The following is a 24464-nucleotide window of genomic DNA, read 5'->3' on the forward strand; positions in this document are numbered from 1 at the left end:
GCCCTCCCGCCGCAGCTAGAGAAAAGCCCACGCACCAACTAAGACCCAGCACACGCAAAAATAAATAAATAAAAAGTATTGTTAAACAAGATTTTAGTGAAAAGGACTTTAAAAAAGCCAACTCTTCTTCTGATCACTTTGTCACTGATTACCCCACATCCACAAGATCGGTAGATCCCAGGGTAAGAACGTTGACTTACATACTCATGAAGAAAGAAAGGAGTGTGGTCTTATGTTTGTAAAGGAGCCTCTGAATCAATACCAAGGACCTGCTTTTAGCGCATCAATTTCAGTTGATTAGGGAAAGAGAAACGAGTTATCAAAGGGGATTTCCCTCGTGGCCCTTTGGTAAATAATCCGCCTGCCGATGCAGGGGACCCAAATTTGATCCCCGATCAGAGAAGATTTCACATGCCATGGGGCAGCTAAACCTGTGCACCAACAACTGCTGAGCCTGACTACTTTGGGCCTGTGTGCCACAACTGCCGAAGCCCGTGCACACAGAGCCAGTGCTCCACACCGAGAGAAGCCACTGCAGTGAGAAGCCCACGCACCTAGAGAGTGACCTCCACTCGCCACACCTAGAGAAAGCCTGTGCACAGCAGCAAAGACCCAGCACAGCTCCCCCCGCCCAATTCTTTAAGTTAAAAGAAAATTATTAAAGGGGCCTAAACTAACTTTTTTTCGTTGGAACCTCTGGAGATGGCCTAATGGGGTGCCATTGCTGGTTTGATGACATTCCTCCTCACTCTGGTTTTCTTTTCCATCTGAATCCCCCTACAGCTGTCTATGGGCATGTTAGGTTTTGGCTTCATTGTCACTTACATTCCGGAGGCTGCAATCAGTGGTTACCTGGCTGCCACAGCCCTGCACATTATGCTGTCCCAGTTGACCTGCATCTTCGGAGTTATGATCAGTTACAATTCTGGTCCCATCGCCTTCTTCTACGTGAGTAATTTCTACCATTACCCAGAGTAACAGATGCTCCTCCCCTTGCCTCCAAAAAGAAGTAGAGAGACTCTTGCATAGGTGGCTGGGTCAAGAGGGTCCTAGAGGTAATTTCACCTCTTTTAGATATACAGTCTTGATTAATTGCAGGTGCCAGTTGGACCATGTTCTCAGTTGCATTAATCATTTCACCCTCAGCCTTTTAAACTAACACGATTTATATTAAAATTTGGTCTTTTAGATAACTGTATCTATCATAATTCTTCCTATCATGTAACTCATAACAGACATGTATCCTAAAGCATCTTAAGAATATAAAATGCAAAGTTGCCCCTGAATGCAACAGTGGCCCAGAAGTCAAGGGGAAACACACATGGTCTGGGCAAATTGATAAAGAGTAGGCTAATAAACAGAACTCCTGGGTCCTTTCCATTATGCTGAAACACAGAAAGTGTATTCTCTTCTTGTTGGACATGATTGTCTTTTAACGTATCTTTTCCAACTTAAAAAATTGTATATCCACCTACTTGCCCTCCCTGTTCTAGTCATGCTCATAAAGATCTCTATGCACAGCAGCCTTGCCCAGGGACTTCTGTTTGAACTAATTTAGCAAGTGTCATTTTCTAGATTTAGGCAATTATTACATCCTTTCCTAAGCCTCTGTAATTTTGTTTTCTTTCAGAACATAATTAACTACTGTTTAGGTCTCCCTAAAGCTAATTCCACCAGCATCTTACTATTTCTAACCACTATTGTTGCTCTGAGAATCAACAAATGTATCAGAATTTCCTTCAATCAGTATCCCATTGAATTTCCCATGGAAATTTTTCTGGTAGGTGTCTTTTTGCTTTTGTTTTGCTAAGTTAATTTTTACTGGAGTATAGTTGCTTTACAGTGTTCTGTTAGTTTCTGCTATACAGCAAAGTGAATCAGTTACACATATTAATATATTCCCTCTTTTAAAGATTTCCTTCCCATTTAGGTCACCACAGAGCACTGAGTAGAATTCCCTGTGCCATACAGTAGGTTCTTATTACTGGTCTGTTGTATCCATGGTAGTGTATGTAAGTCAATCCCAATATCCAAATTCATCCCACCCCCTTCCCCTCTTGGTACCCCTTTGTTCTCTACATGTGTGTCTCTATTTCTGCTTTGCAAATAAGTTCATCTGTTCCATTTTTCTAGATTCCAATATAAACAATATTATATGACATTTTTCTCTTTCTGATTTACTTTACTGTGTGTGACAATCTCTAGATCCATCCATGTCTTTGCACATGGCACTATTTTGTTCCTTTTTGTGGCTGGGTAATATTCTTTGGCTATATTGTTGTTCAGTCACTCAGTCATGTCCAATCTTTGCGATCCCATGGACAACAGCACACCAGGCTTCCCTGTCCTTCACCATCTCCCAGAGCTTGCGCAAACTCATGTCCATTGAATCAGTGATGCCATCCAACCATCTCGTCCTCTGTCATTCCCTTCTCCTCCTGCCTTCAGTCTTTCCCAGCATCAAGGTATTTTCTAATGACTCAACTCTTTGAATCAGGTGGGCAAAGTATTGGAACTTCAGCTTCAGCATCAGTCCTTCCAATGACTATTCCCGATTGATTTCCTTTAGGACTGACTGATTTGATCTCCTTGCAGTCCTAGGGACTCTCAAGAGTCTTCTGCAACACCACAGTTCAAAAGCGTCAGTTCTTTGGTGCTCAGCCTTCTATACGGTCCAACTCTCACATCCATACATGCCTACTGGAAAAGCCATAGCTTTGACTATACAGACCCTTGTTGGCAAAGTGATATCTCTGCTTTTTAATACACTGTCTAGTTTTGTCATCACTTTTCTTCGAAGGAGCAAGCGTCTTTTAATTTCATGGCTGCAGTCACCATCTGCAGTGATTTTGGAGCCCAAGAAAATAGAATCTGTCACTGTTTCCATTGTTTCCCCATCTATTTGCCATGAAGTGATGGGACCGGATGCCATGATCTTAGTTTTTGAATGTTGAGTTTTAAGCCAGCTTTTTCACTCTCCATTTCCACCTTCATCAAGAGGCACTTTAGCTCCTCTTCACTTTCTGCCATAAGGGTGGTGTCATCTGCATATCTGAGATTATTGATATTTCTCCTGGAAATCTTGATTCCAGCTTGTGCTTCATCCAGCCTGGCATTTCTCATGGTGTACTCTGCATATAAAGTTAAATAAGCAGGATGACAGTATACAGCCTTGATGTATTCCTTTCCCAATTTTGAACCAGTCTGTTGTGTTCCATGTCTGATTCTAACTGTTGCTTCTTGACCTGCATACAGGTTTCTCAGGAGGCAGATAAGGTTGTCTGGTATTCCCATCTCTTAAAGAGTTTTCCACAGTTTGTTGTGATCCACACAGTCCAAAGCTTCAGTGTAGTCAGCAGAAGTAGATGTTTTTCTAGAATCCTCTTGCTTTTTCTATGATCCAGCAGATGTTGGCAATTTGATCTCTGGTTCCTCTGCCTTTTCTAAATCCAGCTTGAACATCTGGAAGTTCTCGGTTCATGTACTGTTGAAGCCTAGCTTGGAGAATTTTGAGCATTACTTTGCTAGTGTGTGAAGTGAGCGCAATTGTGGGGTAGTTTGAACATTCTTTGGCATTGCCTTTCTTTGGGATTGGAATGAAAACTCACCTTTTCCAGTCCTGTGGCCACTGCTGACTGAGTTTTCCAAATTTGCTGGCATATTGAGTGCAGCACTTTCACAGCCTCATCTTTTAGGATTTGAAATAGCTCAGCTGGAGTTCCATTACCTCCTCTAGCTTTGTTTGTAGTGATGCTTCCTAAGGCCCACTTGACTTCACATTCCAGGATGTCTGACTCTAGGTGAGTGATGATCACACCATCGTAGTTATCTGGTTCATTAAGATCTCTTTTGTATAGTTCTTCTGTGTATTCTTGCCGCCTCTTCATATCTTCTGCTTCTTTTAGGTCCATACCATTTCTGTCCTTTTTTGTGCCTATCTTTACATGAAATGCCCCCTTTGTATCTCTCATTTTCTTGAAGAGATCTCTAATCTTTCTCATTCTATTGTTTTCCTCTATTTCTTTGCATTGATCACTGAGGAAGGCTTTCTTATCTCTCCTTGCAGAATATTCTTTGAAACTTTGCATTCAGATGAGTATATCTTACATGTATCAAATTTTCTTTATCTGTTCCTTTGTTGATGGACATTTAGGTTACTTCCGTGTCCTGGCTATTGTAAATAGTGCTGCAGTGAACATTGGAATGCAAGTGTCTTTTTGAACTATAGTTTTCTCTGGGTATTTGCCCAGAAATGGGGTTTCTGGGACGTATGCTACCCAATAGAACGGTAGTTCTAGTTTTAGTTTTTTGAGGAACCTCCATACGGTTTTCCATAGTGGTTGTACCAGTTTACATTCCCATCAGCAGTGTAGGAGGTTTCCCTTTCTCCATGTTCTCTCCAGCATTTACTGTTTGTAAATTTTTTTGATGATGTCCATTCTGACCAGATGAGGTGATACTTCATTGTAGTTTTGACTTGCATTTCTCTAATAATTAGTCGTGTTCAGCATCTTTTCATGTGCCTTTTGACCATCTGTATGTCTTTGGAGAAGTGTCCATTTAGGTTTTCCTCCCATTTTTTCACTGGGTTATTTTTTTTTCAATACTGAGCTGCATTAGTTGTTTGTTTATTTTGGAGATTAATCTCTTGTCAGTTGCTTCATTGGCAAATATTTTCTCCCATGCTGAGGGTTGTCTTTTTGTTTTGTTTTTGGTTTCCTTTGTTGTGTAGAAGCTTTTAAGTTTAATTGTCTCATTTATTTTTGTTTTTATTTTCATTACTCTAGTATGTGAGTCAAAAAAGATCTTGCTGCAATTTGTGTCAAAAAGTGTTCTGCCTATGCTTTTTCTCTAAGAGTTTTATAGTGTCCAGCCTTACACTATAGCGTACCACCTTATAGGTCTTTAATTCATTTTGAGTTTATTTTTGTGTATGGTATTAGGGAGTGTTCTGATTTCATTCTTTTACATGTAGCTGTCCAGTTTTCCCAGCACCGCTTATTAAAGAGGCTGTCTCTTGGGGGAGAATGAACACACGTATAAGTATGGCTGAATCCCATTGCTGTTCACCTGAAATTATAAAATAACAAGTTTTTTTAAAAAGAGGCTGTCTTTTCTCCATTGTATATTCTTGCTTCCTTTGTCATAGATTAGGTGACCATAGGTACCTGGGTTTACCTCTGGGCTTTCTATCCTGTTACATGTATCTGTATTTCTGTCTTTATGCCAGTACCACACTGTCTTGATTACTGTGAAGTCAGGGAGTCTGATTCCTCCACCTCCATTTTTCTGTCTCAAAATTGCTTTGACTGGTTATAGTCTTTTACGTTTCCATACAAATTAATAGGGATTGAATTGAATCTGTAGATTGCTTCAGTTGTCTAGTCATTTTCACAATATTGATTCTTCCAATCCAAGAATAGGGTATGTCTCTCAATCTGTTTGTGTTGTCTTTGATTTATTTCATCAGTATCCTATAGTTTTCTGAATACAAGTCTTTTTGTCTCCTTAGGTAGATTTATTCCTAAGTATTTTATTCTTTTGTTGCAGTGATAAGTAGGAATTGTTTTCTTAATTTCTTTTTCCGATCTTTCCTTGTTAGTATATAGGAATACAACAGATTTCTGTGTATTGATTTTGCACCCTACAACTTTACCAAATGCACTGATACGCTCTGGTTATTCTCTGGAGGCCTCTTTAGGACTTTATATGTATAGTATTATGTCACCTATAAAACAGTGACAGGTTTACCTCTTTTCCAATCTGGATTCCTTTTATTTCTTTTTCTTCTCTGATTGCCATGACTAGGACTTCCAAAACTATGTTAAGTTATTACTTAGTGATAGTGATGAGAGTGGACATCCTTTTCTTGTTCCTAATCATAGAGGAAATGCTTCCAGTTTTTCACCAGAGAGAACAATATTTCCTGTGGGTTGTCATGTATGGTTTTTATTATATTGAAGTAGGTTCCCTCTATATCCACTTTCTGGAGAGCTTTTTTTTTTTTTTATCATAAATGGGTATTGAATTTTGTCAAAAGCTTTTTCTGCATCTGTTGAGTTGATCATATGGTTTTTATTCTTCAATCTGTGTATGGTATATCACATTGATTGATTTGCTTATATTGATGAATCCTTGCATCCCTGGGATAAATCCCACTTGATCGTGGTGTATGGTCATTTTAATGTTTTGTAGGGTTCTGTTTGCTAGTATTTTGTTGAGGATTTTTGCATCTGTGTTCATGAGTGATTTGTTGTTGTTGTTCAGTCGCTCAGTCATGTCCAATCTTTGCGACCCCATGGACTGCAGCACACCAGGCTTCCCTGTCCTTTGCCATCTCCCAGAGCTTGCTCAAACTCATGTCCATTGAATCAGTGATGCCATCCAACCATCTCGTCCTCTGTCATTCCCTTCTCCTCCTGCCTTCAGTCTTTCCCAGCATCAAGGTCTTTTCTAATGACTCAACTCTTCCTTCGAATCAGGTGGGCAAAGTATTGGAACTTCAGCTTCAGCATCAGTCCTTCCAATGACTGTTCATGATTGATTTCCTTTAGGACTGACTGGTTTGATCTCCTTGCAGTCCTAGGGACTCTCAAGAGTCTTCTGCAACACCACAGTTCAAAAGCGTCAGTTCTTTGGTGCTCAGCCTTCTATACGGTCCAACTCTCACATCCATACATGCCTACTGGAAAAGCCATAGCTTTGACTATACAGACCCTTGTTGGCAAAGTGATGTCTCTGCTTTTTAATACACTGTCTAGTTTTGTCATCACTTTTCTTCGAAGGAGCAAGCGTCTTTTAATTTCATGGCTGCAGTCACCATCTGCAGTGATTTTGGAGCCCAAGAAAATAGAATCTGTCACTGTTTCCATTGTTTCCCCATCTATTTGCCATGAAGTGATGGGACCGGATGCCATGATCTTAGTTTTTGAATGTTGAGTTTTAAGCCAGCTTTTTCACTCTCCATTTCCACCTTCATCAAGAGGTGCTTTAGCTCCTCTTCACTTTCTGCCATAAGGGTGGTGTCATCTGCATATCTGAGGTTATTGATATTTCTCCTGGAAATCTTGATTCCAGCTTGTGCTTCATCCAGCCCAGCGTTTCTCATGATGTATTCTGCATATAAGTTAAATAAGCACAGTGACAATATATGGCCTTGATGTACTCCTTTTCCTATTTGGAACCAGTCTGTTGTTCCATGTCTGGTTCTAACTGTTGCTTCTTGACCTGCATACAGGTTTCTCAGGAAGCAGGTAAGGTCATCTGGTATTCCCATTTCTTGAAGACTTTTCCACAGTTTGTTGTGATCCACACAATCAAAGGCTTTAGCGTAGTCACTGAAGCAGAAGTAGATTTTTTTCTGAAATTCTCTTGCTTTTTCCATGATCAACAGTAATATTGCCCTGTAATTTTCCTTTTTTGTGTGAAATAGCTTTGTTTGGTTTTTATATCAGAGTGATGGTGGCCTCATAGAATGAGCTTGGCAGTGTTCCTCCTGCTGCAATTTTTTGGAAGGACAAATGTTAACTCTTCTCTAAATGCTTGATAGAATTATGAAGCCATATGGTCCTGAACTTTTGTTTGTTTGAAAGATTTTTTTCTTGGATGCACTGGGTCTCCATTGCTTTTGCATGGGCTTTCTCTAGTTGCAGTGAGCAGAACTGCAGTGAGCAGGGACTGCTTTTTGTTGCGGCATGTGGGGTTTTTCATTGCGGTGACTTCTCTTGTTGCAGAGCACGGGCTCTAGGCCCACAGCCTTCAGTAGTTGCAGCACCTGGGCTCACTAGTTGTGGCATGTGGGAGCAGTCATTGCAGTGTATGGGCTTCATTGTTCCACAGCATGTGGAATCTTACCGGAACAGGGATCAAACCCGTGTCCCCTGCATTACCAGTTGGATTTTTATCCATTGCACTACCGGGGAAGTTCTGCTTGAAGATTTTTAATCAGTTTCAATTTCATTACTTGTGATTGGTTTGCTCACATTTTCTGTTTCTTCCTGGTTCAGCCTTTGAAGTTTGTTCTTTTCTAAGAATTTGTCCCTTTCCTCTAGATTGTCCATTTTATTGGCATACAGTTGCTTGTAGTAGTCTCTTGTGATCCTTTGTGTTTCTGTGGTGTCAGTTGTAACTTCTCTTTTTCATTTCGAATTTTATTGATTTGAGCCGTTTCCCTTTCTTTTTTCTTGATAAGTCTGGCTAAAGGTTTTGTTTAACTCTTTAAGAACTAACTTGTAGTTTCATTGATGTTTTCTATTGTTTTCTTCATCTCTATTTCATTTATTTCTGCTCTAATCTTTATGACTTCTTCCTTTCTATCAGCTTTGGGTTTTGTTTGTTCTTCTTTCTCTAGGTGCTTTAGATGTCAGATTTTGTTGCATCCCTTAGGTTTTGAATCATTGTGTTTCCATTGTCATTCGTTTCTAGGTATTTTTATTTCCTCTTTGCTTTCTTCAGTGATTAATTGGTTATTTGGTAGCATATTGTGTAGCCTCCATGTGTTCGTGTTCTTTACAGTTTTTTTTTCCCTGTGATTGATTTCTAATCTCATAGTGTTGTGATGAGAAGATGCTTGATATGATTTCAGTTTTCTTACATTACCGAGGCTTGATTTGTGACCCAAAATGTGGTCTCTCCTGGAGAATGTTCTGTGTGTACTTGAGAAGAAAATGGATACTGCTGCTTTCAGATGGAATGTCCTGTAAATATCAATTAAATCTATCTGGTCTAATGTGTCATTTAAAGGTTGTATTTCCTTATTAATTTTCTGTCTAGATGATCTGTCCATTGGTGTAAGTAGGGGTTTTTTTGGTAGGTGTTTTATACTCCAAACTCATGGCTCAGGTCACTTAAAATAAAACGAAAAGCAAGTGACCTAGGAAGGGAAATGTTCATAGGAGAATTGTAAAAATAATATTTTTAAAACATATGCTGATTCATAACAAAGCTGAATATATACATTTAATTTTAAACACTAGCTTATATTTTTTAAACATGCTTTTTTTTTAAAGGATTTTTATCTGTTACATCTTTTTCATACTATTTGAAAAATAAGGTTTTTATTCCCTCTTGTGATAGTAATACAGGCTCATTCTATCCATTTTTGGGGGCGGCCCTGCTACACAGCTTGTGGGATCTTAGTTCCCCTACCTGGGGTCAAACGTGGGCTGCTAGGAGTGGAAGCATAGAGTCCCAACCACTGGACGGACTATCGGAATCCTAGCAATTTTTTTTTTTTAATAAAGAAGAAAAAAATGGAGGAAAAGAAATTCCTATAGCTCCACTATCCAAAGTCAGCTACAATGATACTTCTGTACTTTCAGTTATTCACATCTTCTTCTTTCAAACAAATACGTAACCGACTATGCTCAGGTGAATTTCTGTGTTCTTCCATGTAGAGGCTTCATTTCTATTTTAATATAGCAGCAACCACACTCTTATTCAGCCTCCTTTCACTCTCATTCTGCTACAGTAAAGAAGTTGAGGGAGATGAGATGTTAAGTGAATCTGTGTCACCAAGTGGCAGAGCTGGATTCAGGGAGGAAGCGTTCCTGGTGGAGTGTGTGCTTATGTGTATGTACCAGGTTTTTTTGACATCTTTTGTTTTTTTAGATCAGGTTGGTTGTGTTAGTCACTCAGTCGTGTCCAACTCTTTTTGCGACCCCATGGACTGTACCCCGCCAGGCTTCTCTGTCCATGGGATTTCTCATGCAAGAACACTGGAGTGGGTTGCCATTCCCTTCTCTAGGGGATCTTCCCGACCCAGGCATCAAACGCAGGTCTCTTGCATTGCAGGCAGATTCTTTACTGCCTGAGCCACCAGGGAGGCCCAAAATGTGCACTGTGAGCCAGCCAGGAGTCAAACCTGGAACCTTCTGATCCGTCCGCAGTCAGACGCATTACTTGTTGCACTGCTGGATAAATATGGCTCTTTTTTCTTTTTGAGAATTTTTTTTTAATGTTGTCTAAATGATAACATTTCTTGTTTCTTTTAAGAAATCTAGGGGATTTCCCTGGCAGTCTGCTGATTAGGATGCCTCGCTTTCACTGTGGATGATGCAGGTTCAATCCCTGATCCAGGGAGCTAAGATCCAACAAGCCATGTGGCATGGCCGAAAAAAAAATTTTTTTCTTTTTAAAATTTATCTTGTGCAGTTATATTTAACATTTTCACAGTAATAAAGCCATTTTCATAAATAAAGCTCAGGTTTTTAAAGTCAGCATTTCTTACACGGATCGCTGAATCTTTGGGCATCCATGAGAATTATTTTCCCTTTAAGAAGTGTTCTGTGACCGAGATATTTAGAATTCACCATGTGCTCGCCTGTATCTTCCAGCTGCCCTTGTAGTTAGGCAGGACCATGTGACTTTGGGGCCAAAGCATATGAAAACAGGCATGAGTCCCCAGTGTTCTTTCTTCCCCTGCTATAGTAATCGTAGGGGCTATACATTGAGATGATAGAATCTCCAGGTGGAATTAGCCTGGATCTCCAAGGCACTGTTTGCAAAGAAGCTGCCCTGAAGAGACACTGACCCACAGTGGACTTCTCATGGGCAAAAAAATAACTTTCACATGTTAGGGCACTAAGATCCCGTGGTCTGTATATTGCCACAGTATAACCTATTCTATGCGAACTAATCCAGAGCCACACTCTCCATGATTGAAAGAGTATGGGAATTGCTTTGGAAACGGACACCAAGCTCTGTCTCATAACTGTTGTCCACTTCTTGAGGGGTACATTCTTTCTTCCTTGGAATAGTTAAAAAGCTATCAGTTAATAAAGGCCAAAGGTGAATGGCTGCTTTTCCAAAAGGCCTTCCAAAACACTGCACACAAAGGGCGGAGCCCTAGAGCCCGGGACAGTGTGCATGAGGAGTTTGGGGACTGGAGTCAGGGGCAGCCGCTCCTCGCGGAACCCAGACCAGCTCCTGCGTCTTGGGAAGCTGAGGCTTCGGAGTGGCCAGCAGGTGGCATCTGTGACACAGGCGTCAGTGCACTCTCTCTGTCTCTGTCCCTCTTTCTCGCCAGCTTTATTCAGGTATAAAACTGTGAGATATTTGACGTGTGCACCATGATGATTTGATAGACGTATACATTGTGAAAGGATGTCTTCCATCTAGTGAATTAACACAGCCATACGTCATGTATTGATCCTTTTTTTTTCCCCCCTGGGGAGAATATTCTCTCTTAGCAAATTTTAAGTATATAATACGATGTTATCAACAATAGTCACCATGTTTTATGTCAGATCCTTAGATCTTATTCATCCTATAGCTGAAAGTTTGCACTGTGTCTTCAACTTTCTTAATGCCCTCACCTCCCCAGTCGCTGGCAACCAACTTCTTGTCCCTTAGCTATATAAAGATCACAGAGCTTCTCTGTTGGTTCAGATCTTCCTTCCATTCTGATCTGTAGGCTTCCTAGGGGTCATCATCTGATCAGAGCATCACAGGTAAACCAACTACTCTTTGTTGGTATGAGTCCAACTGTTTTCTTTTTCTTTTTTCTTTTTAGATTGCACATATAAGTGATTGCATGCAGTATTTGTCTCTCTCTATCATAATGCCCTTAAGGTCTATCCACATTTTCCCAAATCAACCCTTTTTTAAGAGACATCAGCAGCAGGGATCATAGTGATGTCCCTTTAAGCAACCTCAAAGGCTTTAACGTTAACATTCAGTTCAGCTGAGTCGCTCAGTCGTGTCCGACTCGTTGCGACCCCATGAATCGGGGCTATTAGGAAAGGAGAGAAGTAAGTGGATAGAGGATGCTGTAGGTTGACTGTGGCTCACAGACTGGTTTGTGAGCCACAGTTAAGATGTTTCTTTGGGGAATGCTATAAATAATTAGGATGCACCATGAAGTGAAGGGGGGGGGAATAAACTGAGCTCCAGCCATAAATGTTGGTGGAGACTTTGAATTATTGCAATTTAGGCATCAAACTTTGTTGTGACCTGATTTATACTTGAAGGTTATTGAAGTCTGCAATACATTACTATGCTTCCTTGATGGCTCAGTGGTAAAGAATCTGCCTGCCAATGCAGGACACATAGGTTCAATCCCTGGGTGGGGAAGATCTCCTGGAGAAGGGAATGGCAGCCTACTCCAGTATTCTTGCATGGGAAATACCATGGACAGAGGAGCCTGGCGGGCTACAGTCCATGGGGTCGCAAAAGAGTCAGACACAACTTAGCGACTAAACAACAACATTACTTATACACGTGTCAAGTCAAGTGACAGGGAACATTTTCTGCTACATAGCAGGGATTTAAAATTGGAAAAAGACAAGACCTCCATGTTTCCCCTGGAAATGAGGGAAGTACAGGACAGAGGATGAGAGCTGCTGTGGTGTAGGTGGTGAAAAGCTCACAGCACCCCCTCAGAAACTGCTCAGATGTGCTGGAGGAAACCCAGCAATCTGTCCTTCAGTTGGTAGTCTCAAATCTTAAGGGAAAATTTCAAGGCAATATTTGAGATCCAGGTTTAAAAAAAATAACAAAACCTGACAACTCAGTTCCACAGATATGAGAAATTGTATATACTGTATATTCATAATTAATGTATATGTGTGTATTTGTATATGTATATATTCAAGCTGTATAGCAAACACCAAAAACAGCACCACTGGTAGTTGTCTTTGGGTGATTTATTTCTGTTTTTAAACTTTTCATATTTTCTCTATTTTCCTTTATGAGCAAGAGTAACCTTTATACTGGGAATAAGAGTTTCTTGGCCACTTGCCACACTTCTTGTCCCTTAGCTATATAAAGATCACAGAGCTTCTCTGTTGGTTCAGATCTTCCTTCCATTCTGATCTGTAGGCTTCTCTGTCATCATCTGATCAGAGCATCACAGGTAAACCAACTGCTATTCTGGTCAGTATCTGGCTGAACTCTTAGAGTAGATGCTGGGAAAAGATTTATATGTTAGTAGGGGGAACAAGGTAAAGCAACTATATAATTATTATTTTAAAACTGGGGCATTGACTTCTTTTGTCTCTGCCTTAATTTGCTCTGGTGTGAGATCTTTATAAGGTGTAACAGCTTCTAGGTTGTCTGTTTTCATTCTAGATGAAATGGAAGGGACACTTGGCATTTCAGAAGGAAATGAACAGAAAGGAAAAAGCAAGCAAGTAATTGCTTTGCTAAAGCAATTTTTTTTGTATGTGCTATCAAATGCTGCCACCTTATCGACAATTATTAATGATTATCAATACATGTCAACAATCCCCCGAAGGACTTATTTATATCAAGACAGTGTACCTAGATTTTAGAACTTTAAAAATTGAAGCCTTGGTACAGCTATTACCTGAAAGCATGTTTATACTTGGTCCAGATGTTTAAAGTTGGTGAGGAAAGAGAAGTCCAGGCCATCCATTTGTTCCCATTACTAATACTATGTCAAACGTGCAGTTGCTTTTCATTCTGGTTATGTTGGAGCCAAAAGAGTCAGGAGGGACTCTTCTGCATTTGTTGCTCCACTGAACTGGCCCTGCCTCTTTCTCCAGCCTCCATGCACAGGCATTGCCATATATTGCCCTGTCCTGCCAGAGACTATGGGCACCTCTGCTTTGCATAATATTTAGGTGATCACATGCCTTTTCTTTTTAAACTCCTACAGATCCTTGGCTTTGCTGCATTTTCAAACAAGGTAAACATGGCCACGGAAAACAGCCTGATGCTCATTGAGATGATACCTTACAGGTTGGTAATTCCAGTTTTCAAGACTACTTTCTCCTTCCTGTTACCTCCTCTTAGCCTCTGACCACATAGCTGGATTTGTATCGTTGACCAAAATCAATAGCATGCCAGTTATTTCTCCCGCAGAGACGGGTTTACTTGAGATCAGCAGAGAATTGCAGTTTGGGGTGTGCAAGCACGGCAAGTCACATGCAAGTCCTCCTACAGCAGGGGAAGAGGTTTTCATAGAGGGAAAAATAAAACTGGGGAGGGAGGGTTGGCCAAGGGAAGCAGAGTCTATGGCTTTTCATCAGCTGAGTCCTTGGCCCGCAAGGAGTCTTTCTTCTTCCTGTTGGGCTCTGCAGTGGTCTCAGGGTGTGAGTGCTCCCCCTGCTAGTCTCCAACTCTACTTAATTAATTTCTATGTATTAACTTAAAAAAAAAAATTTCTCAGGTAACAGTCTCTGCTGCTGCTGCTGCTGCTAGGTCGCTTCAGTCGTGTTCCACAGGCAAATTTGGGTCATGGACTCAGGTTCACTTTAGAACAGAGGTTCTAAGGGACAAGCCTGTGTTTCTTCTCTGGACAGCCTTTGACTCTCTTCCCATGGTTGAGCCAATCCCCTAACCCAAGTAAACTGGAAAACCAGGGAGACTCCTGTATTTTTCTCGCAGCACATTATGAACCTTCTCAACCTCCAAACCTGTCTGATTACCCTCAGGGATGGGACAAGACATAGCTCTGTTTTCCAAGCCTCTCTCCTGGGGTTCAGTGTTCAGCATCCCTTCTGTCTTCACCTGCTTAGACTGACTCAGTGTCCTTGAGCTACATCACTTTATCACTTTCAGTGGAAAGCCTTCTCCAAGTAGTCTGGCATTACAGAGTTCTTAAGGACTTGCAATTAATTTACATTATGGTTCCTACCAGTGACTATGGGGCCTCACTCTTGCTTCTGTTAGGGAATTATTTCTTTAACCTTGACCAGATGAATCATTTTAGCTAAGAACGGCAACATAACACAGTTTCTTGACTCATAAGGTTTTTGAGGAGCATTGTTCACTTCCTCATGCTCTTCAACAGAGAATATAGCAACGAGTCAGTGATACCGCTTAACCTTCAGCATGCAAAACAGATGCTACTTTGATGCAGCCAGATAATCTCATATACTACCACTTCTCAGTGAAATCTGGTGATGATTAAATACATTTAAAATATTGTTCAGTTTTTTTTTAACTGTGAGCAGACAACCTAGGTACCAGGAAATGCTATGGAAAATAAGTCTCTGCCCTCTGCGGAAAAATGACAAGAGCGACAATGAGACTGATGCTTTACATAATTATTTTATTTCATTCGTTCCTTGTAGTATTACTACAAGATATTCTTTTTTGGCTGAGGAAACTAAGAGTTACCAAGTTTAAATTATTCATCTACTTCTCTGAAAGTAGCATCAGAGCTACTTTCTGAACCCATTTCTATTTAATTCCAAAATCTAGTATAATAACCCCTCTACTATACTTAGTATTGCTGCTGTTATTAATGACTTCAACACCACACAGTTGACCTCTCCTTATATTTTATCATAAGATTCAAGTGTACAGATAGAGAAAAAACATTTCAGAAATTTAATTTTAGGTATTGCTTTTAACCTCTCTTTACTGCTTATCTCGGAGAAGGTGATGGCACCCGTCTCCAGTACTCTTGCCTGGAAAACCCTATGGACAGAGGAGCCTGGTAGGCTGCAGTCCATGGGGTTGCGAAGAGTCGGACACGACTGAGCAACTTCACTTTCACTTTTCACTTTCATGCATTGGAGAAGGAAATGGCAACCCACTCCTGTGTTCTTGCCTGGAGAATCCCAGGGATGGGGGAGACTGGTTGGCTGCCGTCTATGCGGTCGCACAGAGTTGGACACGACTGAAGTGACTTAGCAGCAGCAGCAGCAGCATTGCTTGTCTATCCAAGGTTGCTAGAGATTAGGAAAATTGAATAATTTATGTTAGTTCCTTCCACATCCACATCCCTCTTTAAATGGCTAACAAAGAACTGAATGTACAGAGAACACCAGGAAGGAAAAAGCAGTAGGTTTGTACTATTAATGTTATCATACTAAATATTTAAGGTTTACTGACACAAACTTGGGCAATAAATTCATGAAAATTAAAATCTCTTGTGTATAATGAGACACTATCAACAGAGAAAAAAGACAACTCATAGAATAGGAGAAAATATTTGCAAATTATGTATGATAAGGAATTAATATCCAAAATACATAGAGAACTCCTAAAACACAATAGAAAACAGACAACCTGATTCAAAAAGTGGGGAAGGAATTTGAATACACATTTTTCCAAGGATAATATACAAATGGCCAATGAGCACATAAGATGCTCAACATCACTAATCATTTGGGGAATGCAAATCAAAACTACTGTGAGATACCACCCCATACTCATTAGGATGGCTACTGTTTTAAAAAAGACAGAAAATAACAAATATTTCATGAGGATGTGGAGAAAATGGAACCCGTGTGCACTGTTAGTGGGAGTGTGAAATGTACAGCCACTGTGGAAAGTAGTATGCTGATTCCTCAAAAAATTAAAAATAGAATTGCCATCAGTTCAGTTCAGTCACTCAGTCGTGTCCAGCTCTTTGCGATCACATGAATCGCAGCACGCCAGGCCTCCCTGTCCATCACCAACCCCCGGAGTTCACTCAGACTCACGTCCATCGAGTCGGTGATGCCATCCAGCCATCTCACCCTCTGTCGTCCCCTTTTCCTCCTGCCCCCAATCCCTCCCAGCATCAGAGTCTTTTCCAATGAGTCAACTCTTCGCATGAAGTGGCCAAAGTATTGGTGTTTCAGCTTTAGCATCATTCTTCCAAAGAACACCCATGGCTGATCTCCTTCAGAATGGACTGGTTGGATCTCCTTGCAGTCCAAGGGACTCTCAAGAGTCTTCTCCAACACTACAGTTCAAAAGCATCAAGTCTTTGGCGCTCAGCCTTCTTCACAGTCCAACTCTCACATCCATACATGACCACAGGAAAAACCACAGCCTTGACTAGACGGACCTTAGTCGGCAAAGTAATGTCTCTGCTTTTCAATGTGCTATCTAGGTTGGTCATAACTTTCCTTCCAAGGAGTAAGCGTCTTTTAATTTCATGGCTGCAGTCACCATCTGCAGTGATTTTGGAGCCCCAAAACATAAAGTCTGACACTGTTTTTACTGTTTCCCCATCTATTTCCCATGAAGTGATGGGACCAGATGTCATGATCTTTGTTTTCTGAATGTTGAGCTTTAAGCCAACTTTTTCACTCTCTTCTTTCACTTTGATCAAGAGGCTTTTTAGCTCCTCTTCACTTTCTGCCATAAAGGTGGTGTCATCTGCATATCTCAGGTTATTCATATTTCTCCCGGCAATCTCGATTCCAGCTTGTGCTTCATCCAGCCCAGCGTTTCTCATGATGTACTCTCCATAGAAGTTAAATAAGCAGGGTGACAGTATATAGCCTTGACGTACTCCTTTTCCTATTTGGAACCAGTCTGTTGTTCCATGTCCAGTTCTAACTGTTGCTTCCTGACCCAGCAATTCTACTTCTGGAAAAATACTTCCCCCAAATTATACTCCCCCCAAGAGCAGTATCTTGAAGAGATATTTTTGCACCTATATTCATAATAGCGCTACTCACAATGGCTGAAATGTGGAAGAAACAATAAATGTCCATCAATGGATGAATGAATAAACAATGTGTTATATCCATCCAATAGAATATTATTGAACCTTGAAAAGGAAGGAAATTCTGGCATTAACTACAACATAGATGAACCTCAAGGGCATTATTCTAAGTGAAATAAGCCAATCACAAAAAGACAGTTACTATTTGAGCCCACTTATCTGGGGTACTTAGTAGTCAAAATCATAAAGACAGAAAGTCAGGTTTTTTTTGTCGGGGCTGGAGGGAGGGGGGAAATGGAGAGTTATTGATTAATAAGTATAGAGTTTCAGTTTTACAAGATGAAAGAACTATGGAGTAGATGGTGGTAATGGTTGCATATTATGAATGTATTTAAAAACCGCTGAACTATACATTTAAAAGTGGGTAAAATGGTAAATTTCATGTTATGAGGATTTTACCCAGTTTTTAAAAAACTGGATAAGAACCAGAACAATTTTTGTAAAGGACAATGACTAAAATTATAATTGGAAAGATTTGAGTCTGACTAGAAGGGAATACATTGAGGCTGCAGCTCTAAACCATCTTAGATATGATATCTGCCTATTGCTAACCCACTGGTATGATCTCAAATAGTGTAAATAAACCATTTTTCATGAAGTTTTGTAGTTTTGCCTGCTCTATTTGTTGCCACTGGCGCTTAGCAGAAACCTCAAACTAGAAGATAAGCACATCATGTTCTCTTAATGGCCTTTGTAACTGGGCTTGATTTGCTGGCAGTTTTGGCAAGCTGCTGCCTCAGTTTCTTTTCTTATCTCTTAATTTTTTGAAAAAAGGTCAGGCCTGGGACTTCCCTGGTGGTCCACTGGTTAAGAATCCTCCTGCCAGCCTGGATGGGAGGGCAGTTTGGGGGAGAAGTGCATGAGTACTCATTCATGTCCAATTCTGCGAATCCATGGACTATAGCCCACCAGGCTCCTCTGTCCATGGGATTTCCCAGACAAGAATACTGGGGTGGGCTGCCATTTCCTACTCCAGGGGATCTTCCCAACCCAGAAACCCAACCCAAATCTCTTGCTTGGCAGGCAGATTCTTTACCATTGAGCCACCAGGGAAGGCCTTAATTGGCTATACCTCAATATAAAATTAAAAAAAAAATCCACCTGCCAATGCAGGGGATACCGTTTCGATCCCGGGTCCAGGAAGATCCCACATGTGGCAGGCCGACTGTGCCCATGGGCCACAACTACCAAACCAGTGCTCCAGAGCTGGAGCGCCGCAGCTACTAAAGCGCCTACGCCTAAAGCCTGAGTTCTGCAACAAGGGAAGCCACCCGGTGAGAAGCCCGTGCACCGCACTAGAGAGTAGCTCCCGCTTGCTGCCACTAGAGAAAGCCCACGTGCAGCAATGAGAGCCCAGAGCAGCCAAAAATAAATAAATGTTTAAAAGGTGTCAGGCCTTTTGATATGGATGATAAAGGTATGATGAGAATAGAGGGGGGAGGTGCCCATAATGACTCCTGCTACCTAGGAATAATTCCACCATTTTATTCCAGCTTCCTGTTTCCTGTAACGCCAGATATGAGCAATCTTACTGAAGTTCTTGCAGAATCGTTCTCCTTAGCTTTAGTGAGCTCGTTTTTGCTCATATTTCTGGGCAAGAAGATTGCCAGTTTCCATAACTATGACGTCAATTCCAACCAGGTGAGAGGACAAGCCTTTCTATTACTTTCTTGGACCCTTTGATCTTTGTTCTCTAACCTGAGCCTTCTGCTAAAATGAAGACTGTAACCAGAGAGTCACTTGGACCACTAGTTGAGCTACAATTAAATAAGGGAGAAGTGTGACATCCTTAAGTCTGAGGCTACCTGAATTAATATGCATGTTGTTACTCTAGAATAGATACAGGGTAGGGAGGCATATGTTGTTAAGTTGGCAGGGTTCCTCTCCTCTCCTTTTAGCTTCCTTTCCACCAAGTCCTTAGAAGTCAACCACATACCAAGGCACAACAAGAAATACAGTGGAATGTCAAAACTAGGCTAATAGCATAATTCAGTTGGTTTCTCAGAAATAGTCATTGTCACTTTTTAAAAAGAGTCTCCAACCATTCTGAGTTTGGCCCATTCCCTAGAAATCAAAAAGGAAACATGGGGACTTCTCTGGTGGTTCAGTGGTTAGGACTTGGTGCTTTCACTGCTGTGGCCCAAGGTTCAATCGCTGGTCAGGGAACGAAGATCGCACAAGCCCCGTGGCGTGGGCTGGTGCCTCGTGGTTAGGATCCCAGGCTTTCACTCCAAGGCCCAGGTTCCATTGGTGTCCCGCTTTGACTTTAGGATAGTATAAAAGGAAGCAAGAAAATAGTACTTTGTGTCACTCTGTCATCCTAGTGATCGTGTGAAAGAGAATAATGAGGCAAAAGTCTCGTTTTCTCACTTTGAGGGCTTTCCTTGTGATCTTCAGCTAAAGTGAAGAAATCAGATTTGCCATCCTTCAGTTCTTTCCAATAATCTTTCAGTGTTATTTGAAGTGATATAAACAACCCTATCTTCATATACAAGAAATAACAGTGTAACTTTAGTGCAAACTCAAGTCAGCCTTCTTCTTCGACAAACAGCAGGCCTAAAGTATTTGCCATTTCTTTACAGGATTTAATAGCCATTGGCCTTTGCAATGTCGTCAGTTCATTTTTCAGATCTTATGTGTTTACTGGTGCTGTTGCCAGGACCATTATTCAGGATAAAACTGGAGGAAGACAACAGGTGTGTGCAATAGAATTTGATCTCTAATATAGAGATAATTATATCTGTTTATATGTATATTCACAGAAGGGGATTATATATTAGTTTAACCATACTGCTGTTTTACAGTTATGCTTGTTGGGAGAGATTTGTATTATGCTTGTTGGATCTCATGCTTGGCTTAATTTTTGCTTAGCTTTTGTCTTAAAAGCTATCTGTCAATGAGGAATTTGAAGATCATTTTCTGTAAAAATATTATTGTTAAAGGCTTCTATATATTAGCCCATAAGAAGCTACTTTCCATGTAGCAAAGCTAAAAGATAATATTTCAGGTAAACCAACTATCACCTATTAACATTTTTTTTCTATGGGGAGATATATTCTCAGTCCTAGTCTGTGAAAGTAATAAGACAACTTTCGCCTTCTTGATAGCAGGACTAGAAACTTTTCTAACTCCTCAAAGGACATGGCAGGAGGCTCTGGTCTTTGTCTAGGTGAGCTTATGGAATTTATGTTCATTCTACCTTTGTGTAAAAGAAAATTGTCTAGGTCAGATCCTCTTCAGGTATCCTGAATTAGTAAACTAAATATATGGGGATATGGAAGGGAAGAGGGAAAGAAGAATGGTGGCAAAGTTTTTAAAGGCAAGCTCTCTGTCCAGTTTTCTGGCATGAGATTTTCTAAGTCCAATATTCATGCATTTTAGACTGACCAGATAAAAGTTACAGTTTACAACATGAGAGGTATCCCACCTCGGTCACATAACATGAGTAAGTGTCAAAGAACTATCAGAATTGAACCTGGAATAAGCCCATGGACTGAGTCAGGGTTCAGGAGGCAGAGAAGCAGAAGCCAAAGACAAGCTGGAGCCACAGCAGCACAGCAGGGGGGTGGGGGGCATCACTGTGGTCAGAAAGGAAAGTGTCAGGGGCTTCCCTGGTGGTCCAGTGGCTGAGACTTTGCCTTCCAATGCAGGGGGTGTGGGATCAGTCTCTGGCTGGGAAGCTAAAATCCCACACCTATCTTGGGGCCAAAAAACCCAAAAACATAATGCAAAAGCAATATTGTAACAAATTCAATAAAGACTTTAAAAATGGACCACATTAAAAAAAAAAAAGTGTCAGAAAAATGGACACAAAACTCGAATGGGGAAAGAGAAAGTGTCACAGCTTATGGGTGAAATATCAGGTGAAAGCTAATAAAAGAAGACTGGCCAGTGGTGAGAGCACAGGTCTAGAGTAAGACTGTATAATTTTATGTGGACTGAGTTTTGTTGTCAGAGAGCTTCTACCAAACACACTGGCCTTTAAGGGGTAGCTCTTCTGCTACTGTCTGATCAGAGAAGGAAGATGAGTTTCGTTAAAAAACAATGATGTTCTATGCAAGTGAAGTCAAAATAAGAGGATTTTATGATAAGAAGAAATGGAAATAGCTTTTCCAGACATCAGTTCCCTTTAACCTGTGACCACACGCTTTGTTTATTTAGTATACAAGCATAACAAATTTGGGGAGAAAAGATGTACATGGTGGGAAAAAAATCACAGTGCAAGTAAAATTAAGTGCAGAATAAATACAATAAATGTTAAAGTGCCATAAATACTTCTGGAAGGAGAACGATGGAGGAAGTGGGGCTTTTCTGGATCCCCATAAAAGGTTTAGAATATGTGTAGATGGAGGGAAGGAAGACGGGCTTCAGTTCAGCTTTGGCGTTGCCTTTAGCCTGTTGGGCAAAGTGACTCTCGTCCTGTTTTCTGCTGTGGCTTCATTCTCCCCTGCCAAAGACATCTCTCTCTGTGGCGCAGTGGCCCTTCACAGGGAAGCATGTCCCTCAGGATGCTGGTAAGCTCTTCCCCAAGACCCCGACTTGCCCAGGGCAAATCACCAGTTCAAGCAGAGAACGCCCCTGGCCCCTGACCCTCCACATTTGAGCTTCCCCACCTCCAATCCGAGTTTCTGATCTGGACTCACTCAGCCTTCTTCATCCCCTAGCAGGGGTTCTTCTCTCTCCCCTTCTTCTCTTGGGACTTTTTAAGTAAGTCTGCCTGAGAACACCCTCATTTTTTCAAAGCTCCCCAGGACTGCTGGAAAGAGAAGCTCAGGGGCTGGCTCTATTTGACATGACCGGCCACCAAGAGCCACTTACGTGTGCGTGTATGTATATCTAACATACATAAACACTGTGTAAAATGCGTCTGGATTTCACTTTAATTTCTCCCTGTCTAGAAACTTGTCTTCACTGGTTGCAGCAAAACCTATCAGCCCTTCCAGCCCTGGCCTGAACCTTAAGTGATGGCAGGCCAGTCGAACTGCCCTCCCTCTTCTAGCTGATCCAGTTCTGATCCTGTGTTTCCCTCTTCTCTATGATTGTGTTCCTTTCCTTGTCCCCTGCTTTCCAAAGATGAGCCTTCTCGCCATGTCCCCAAGCTCCCAGAACTGCTTTACGCTATTCCTTTTTTTTTTTTTTAAGTTGGAGCTTTGCAATGTTGCGTTAGTTTCTGCTGTACTGTCATGAGTCTGTTTTATGTATACACATAACCCCTCCCTTTTGGATCGTCCCCAACCCCCTCTCCAACCCCAGGTCATCACAAAGCACGGAGCCAAGCTCCCTGTGCTACAGAGCAGCTCCCCACTAACTACTTTTCATCCAGTATGTACGTAGCATGTGTCAGTCCTACTCTCCAGTTCATCCCACCCTCCTCTTCCAGGTCTGTGTCCATGTACGTGTCCATTCTCTACGTCGGTGTCTTTATTCCTGCCCTGCAAATAGGCTCATCTGTACCATTTTTCTAGATTCCACATGTATGCATTTATGCATTTGTTTTTTTCTTTCTGACTTACTTCATTCACAGAACTGCTTTTAAAAATGAGTTAGTATTTTTAAAAAAGAAAAGAAAGAAATCATCACAAAAGGAAATGAGTTGCATTCTCTTTAGAGAAAACAAATGGGGCTGTGGAGAGAGCCTGGATTTTGGAGTCAGTTGGCCAGGTGGATTGAAACCTGACCCGGTAGTTCCTAGATGTGTGACCTTGGGAAGTTACCTTCACTTTCTGGGGCTCTAGTCCTCATCGATAAGATGGAGATAAGGATAACCTTTCAGTTGTGAGAATTAAACTGGATGACAGCAGAGCTTCTACCCCAGGTCCCTAGTGTGCTGGTTGGGGTATGGTAATGTTCTGTCCACTGCTGGTGGAGCAATTGTTGTCTGAGGCTCTTCATGTCACTTGTGGCTGTGCTTTATGAGAACTCGCATTGCGTTGAGTCTCCGGGAAGAAGGTAGGGTCAGTCTTGGTTCAAGAAAGCCTGAAAAAGTGATGGAAAATCAGAGCGGAAAAGCAAAACATGCATGAGATGTCAAGTTGTATTAATACATGCTTGCTGCCTCTAGGCCCCTTCATGCGCTGGGTCTGGGATTCTGAGACTCACCATGCATCCTCCTAAGGCACAACGCCACCAAGGATGGCCCTCTGACCCCAAAGCCCACTCCTCTCATGTGCAGCCATGAAAGTGAAAGTGAAAGTCACTCAGTCGTGTCTGACTCTTTGTGACCCCGTGGACTATGCAGTCCATGGAATTCTCCAGGCCAGAATACTGGAGTGGGTAGCCTTTCCCTTCTCCAGAGGATCTTCCCAACCCAGGATTGAACCCAGGTCTCCTGCATTGCAGGCGGATTCTTTACTAGCTGAGCTATTAGGGAAGCAGCCTTGGGGGACAGACAATTATTGGCAGGCCTCCCTGAGCAGCCAGATTTATGGGATTTCCGTGTTTGGTCTATCGTCATTTTAAACTAGGTTTTATACAGCTACTTTTGGTGTCTGTATGTCTTTGTTCCCCTAAAAGTAATCCAAAGAACTCTGGAGGAAAGGAGTAGTAGGAAGGAGAAGTCCTGATATGGTTTCCTGTGCTAAGCAAAGCAGTTTCTTCTATAGTGCGAGATCACCTGAAGCTAGACCCTAAAATTTAGTGTGGCAACAGGCTGAGATATACACTGGCTGGAGATGCTTATGGCTTCAGTTACCTTTTTCAGTTCCACAGTGTATAAAATGTTTGCCACGAGAACTTCCTGAGTTTCAGTTACAGTGATCCATTTTCCTGAATCCTTCTGCCTACATTCTTCTCTCAGGGTTCAACTTGTCCACATTGGGTTGGTCCCATAGCTGTGTATCAGTCGGGGTGGGAAAAAAAGGAAGCAGAACATTGATTTCATTGCAATTATTTTCAGTGACATGTTTCTATGGCAGATAGCAGTGAGCAGTGAGAGAGAACCCAGTAGGAAGTCTGTTTCACACCTAATAAAAAAAGAGGAAAAAAATTAAACAGCCATTGCTGCATGGTCACTTAATGGTTTAGATTTCAAGTTGCTTGTTTGTGCTAGTAT

General features: G+C 41.4%; 1 protein-coding gene across 2 annotated transcripts in view; it reads left to right on the forward strand.

Annotated features, from left to right (window-relative positions):
* Positions 1–24464, forward strand: part of SLC26A8 (solute carrier family 26 member 8) — an 81253-nt gene that overhangs the window by 36381 nt on the left and 20408 nt on the right. For both annotated transcript variants that reach the window (XM_018038789.1, XM_018038790.1), the window contains 4 exons: positions 784–948; positions 13619–13701; positions 18907–19054; positions 19996–20109. In XM_018038789.1, coding sequence (XP_017894278.1) covers positions 784–948; positions 13619–13701; positions 18907–19054; positions 19996–20109 — 510 coding nt within the window. The remainder of the gene's footprint in view (positions 1–783; positions 949–13618; positions 13702–18906; positions 19055–19995; positions 20110–24464) is intronic.

This window comes from Capra hircus, chromosome 23 (genome assembly GCF_001704415.2).
Source record: "Capra hircus breed San Clemente chromosome 23, ASM170441v1, whole genome shotgun sequence".
Taxonomy (NCBI): Eukaryota; Metazoa; Chordata; class Mammalia; order Artiodactyla; family Bovidae; genus Capra; species Capra hircus.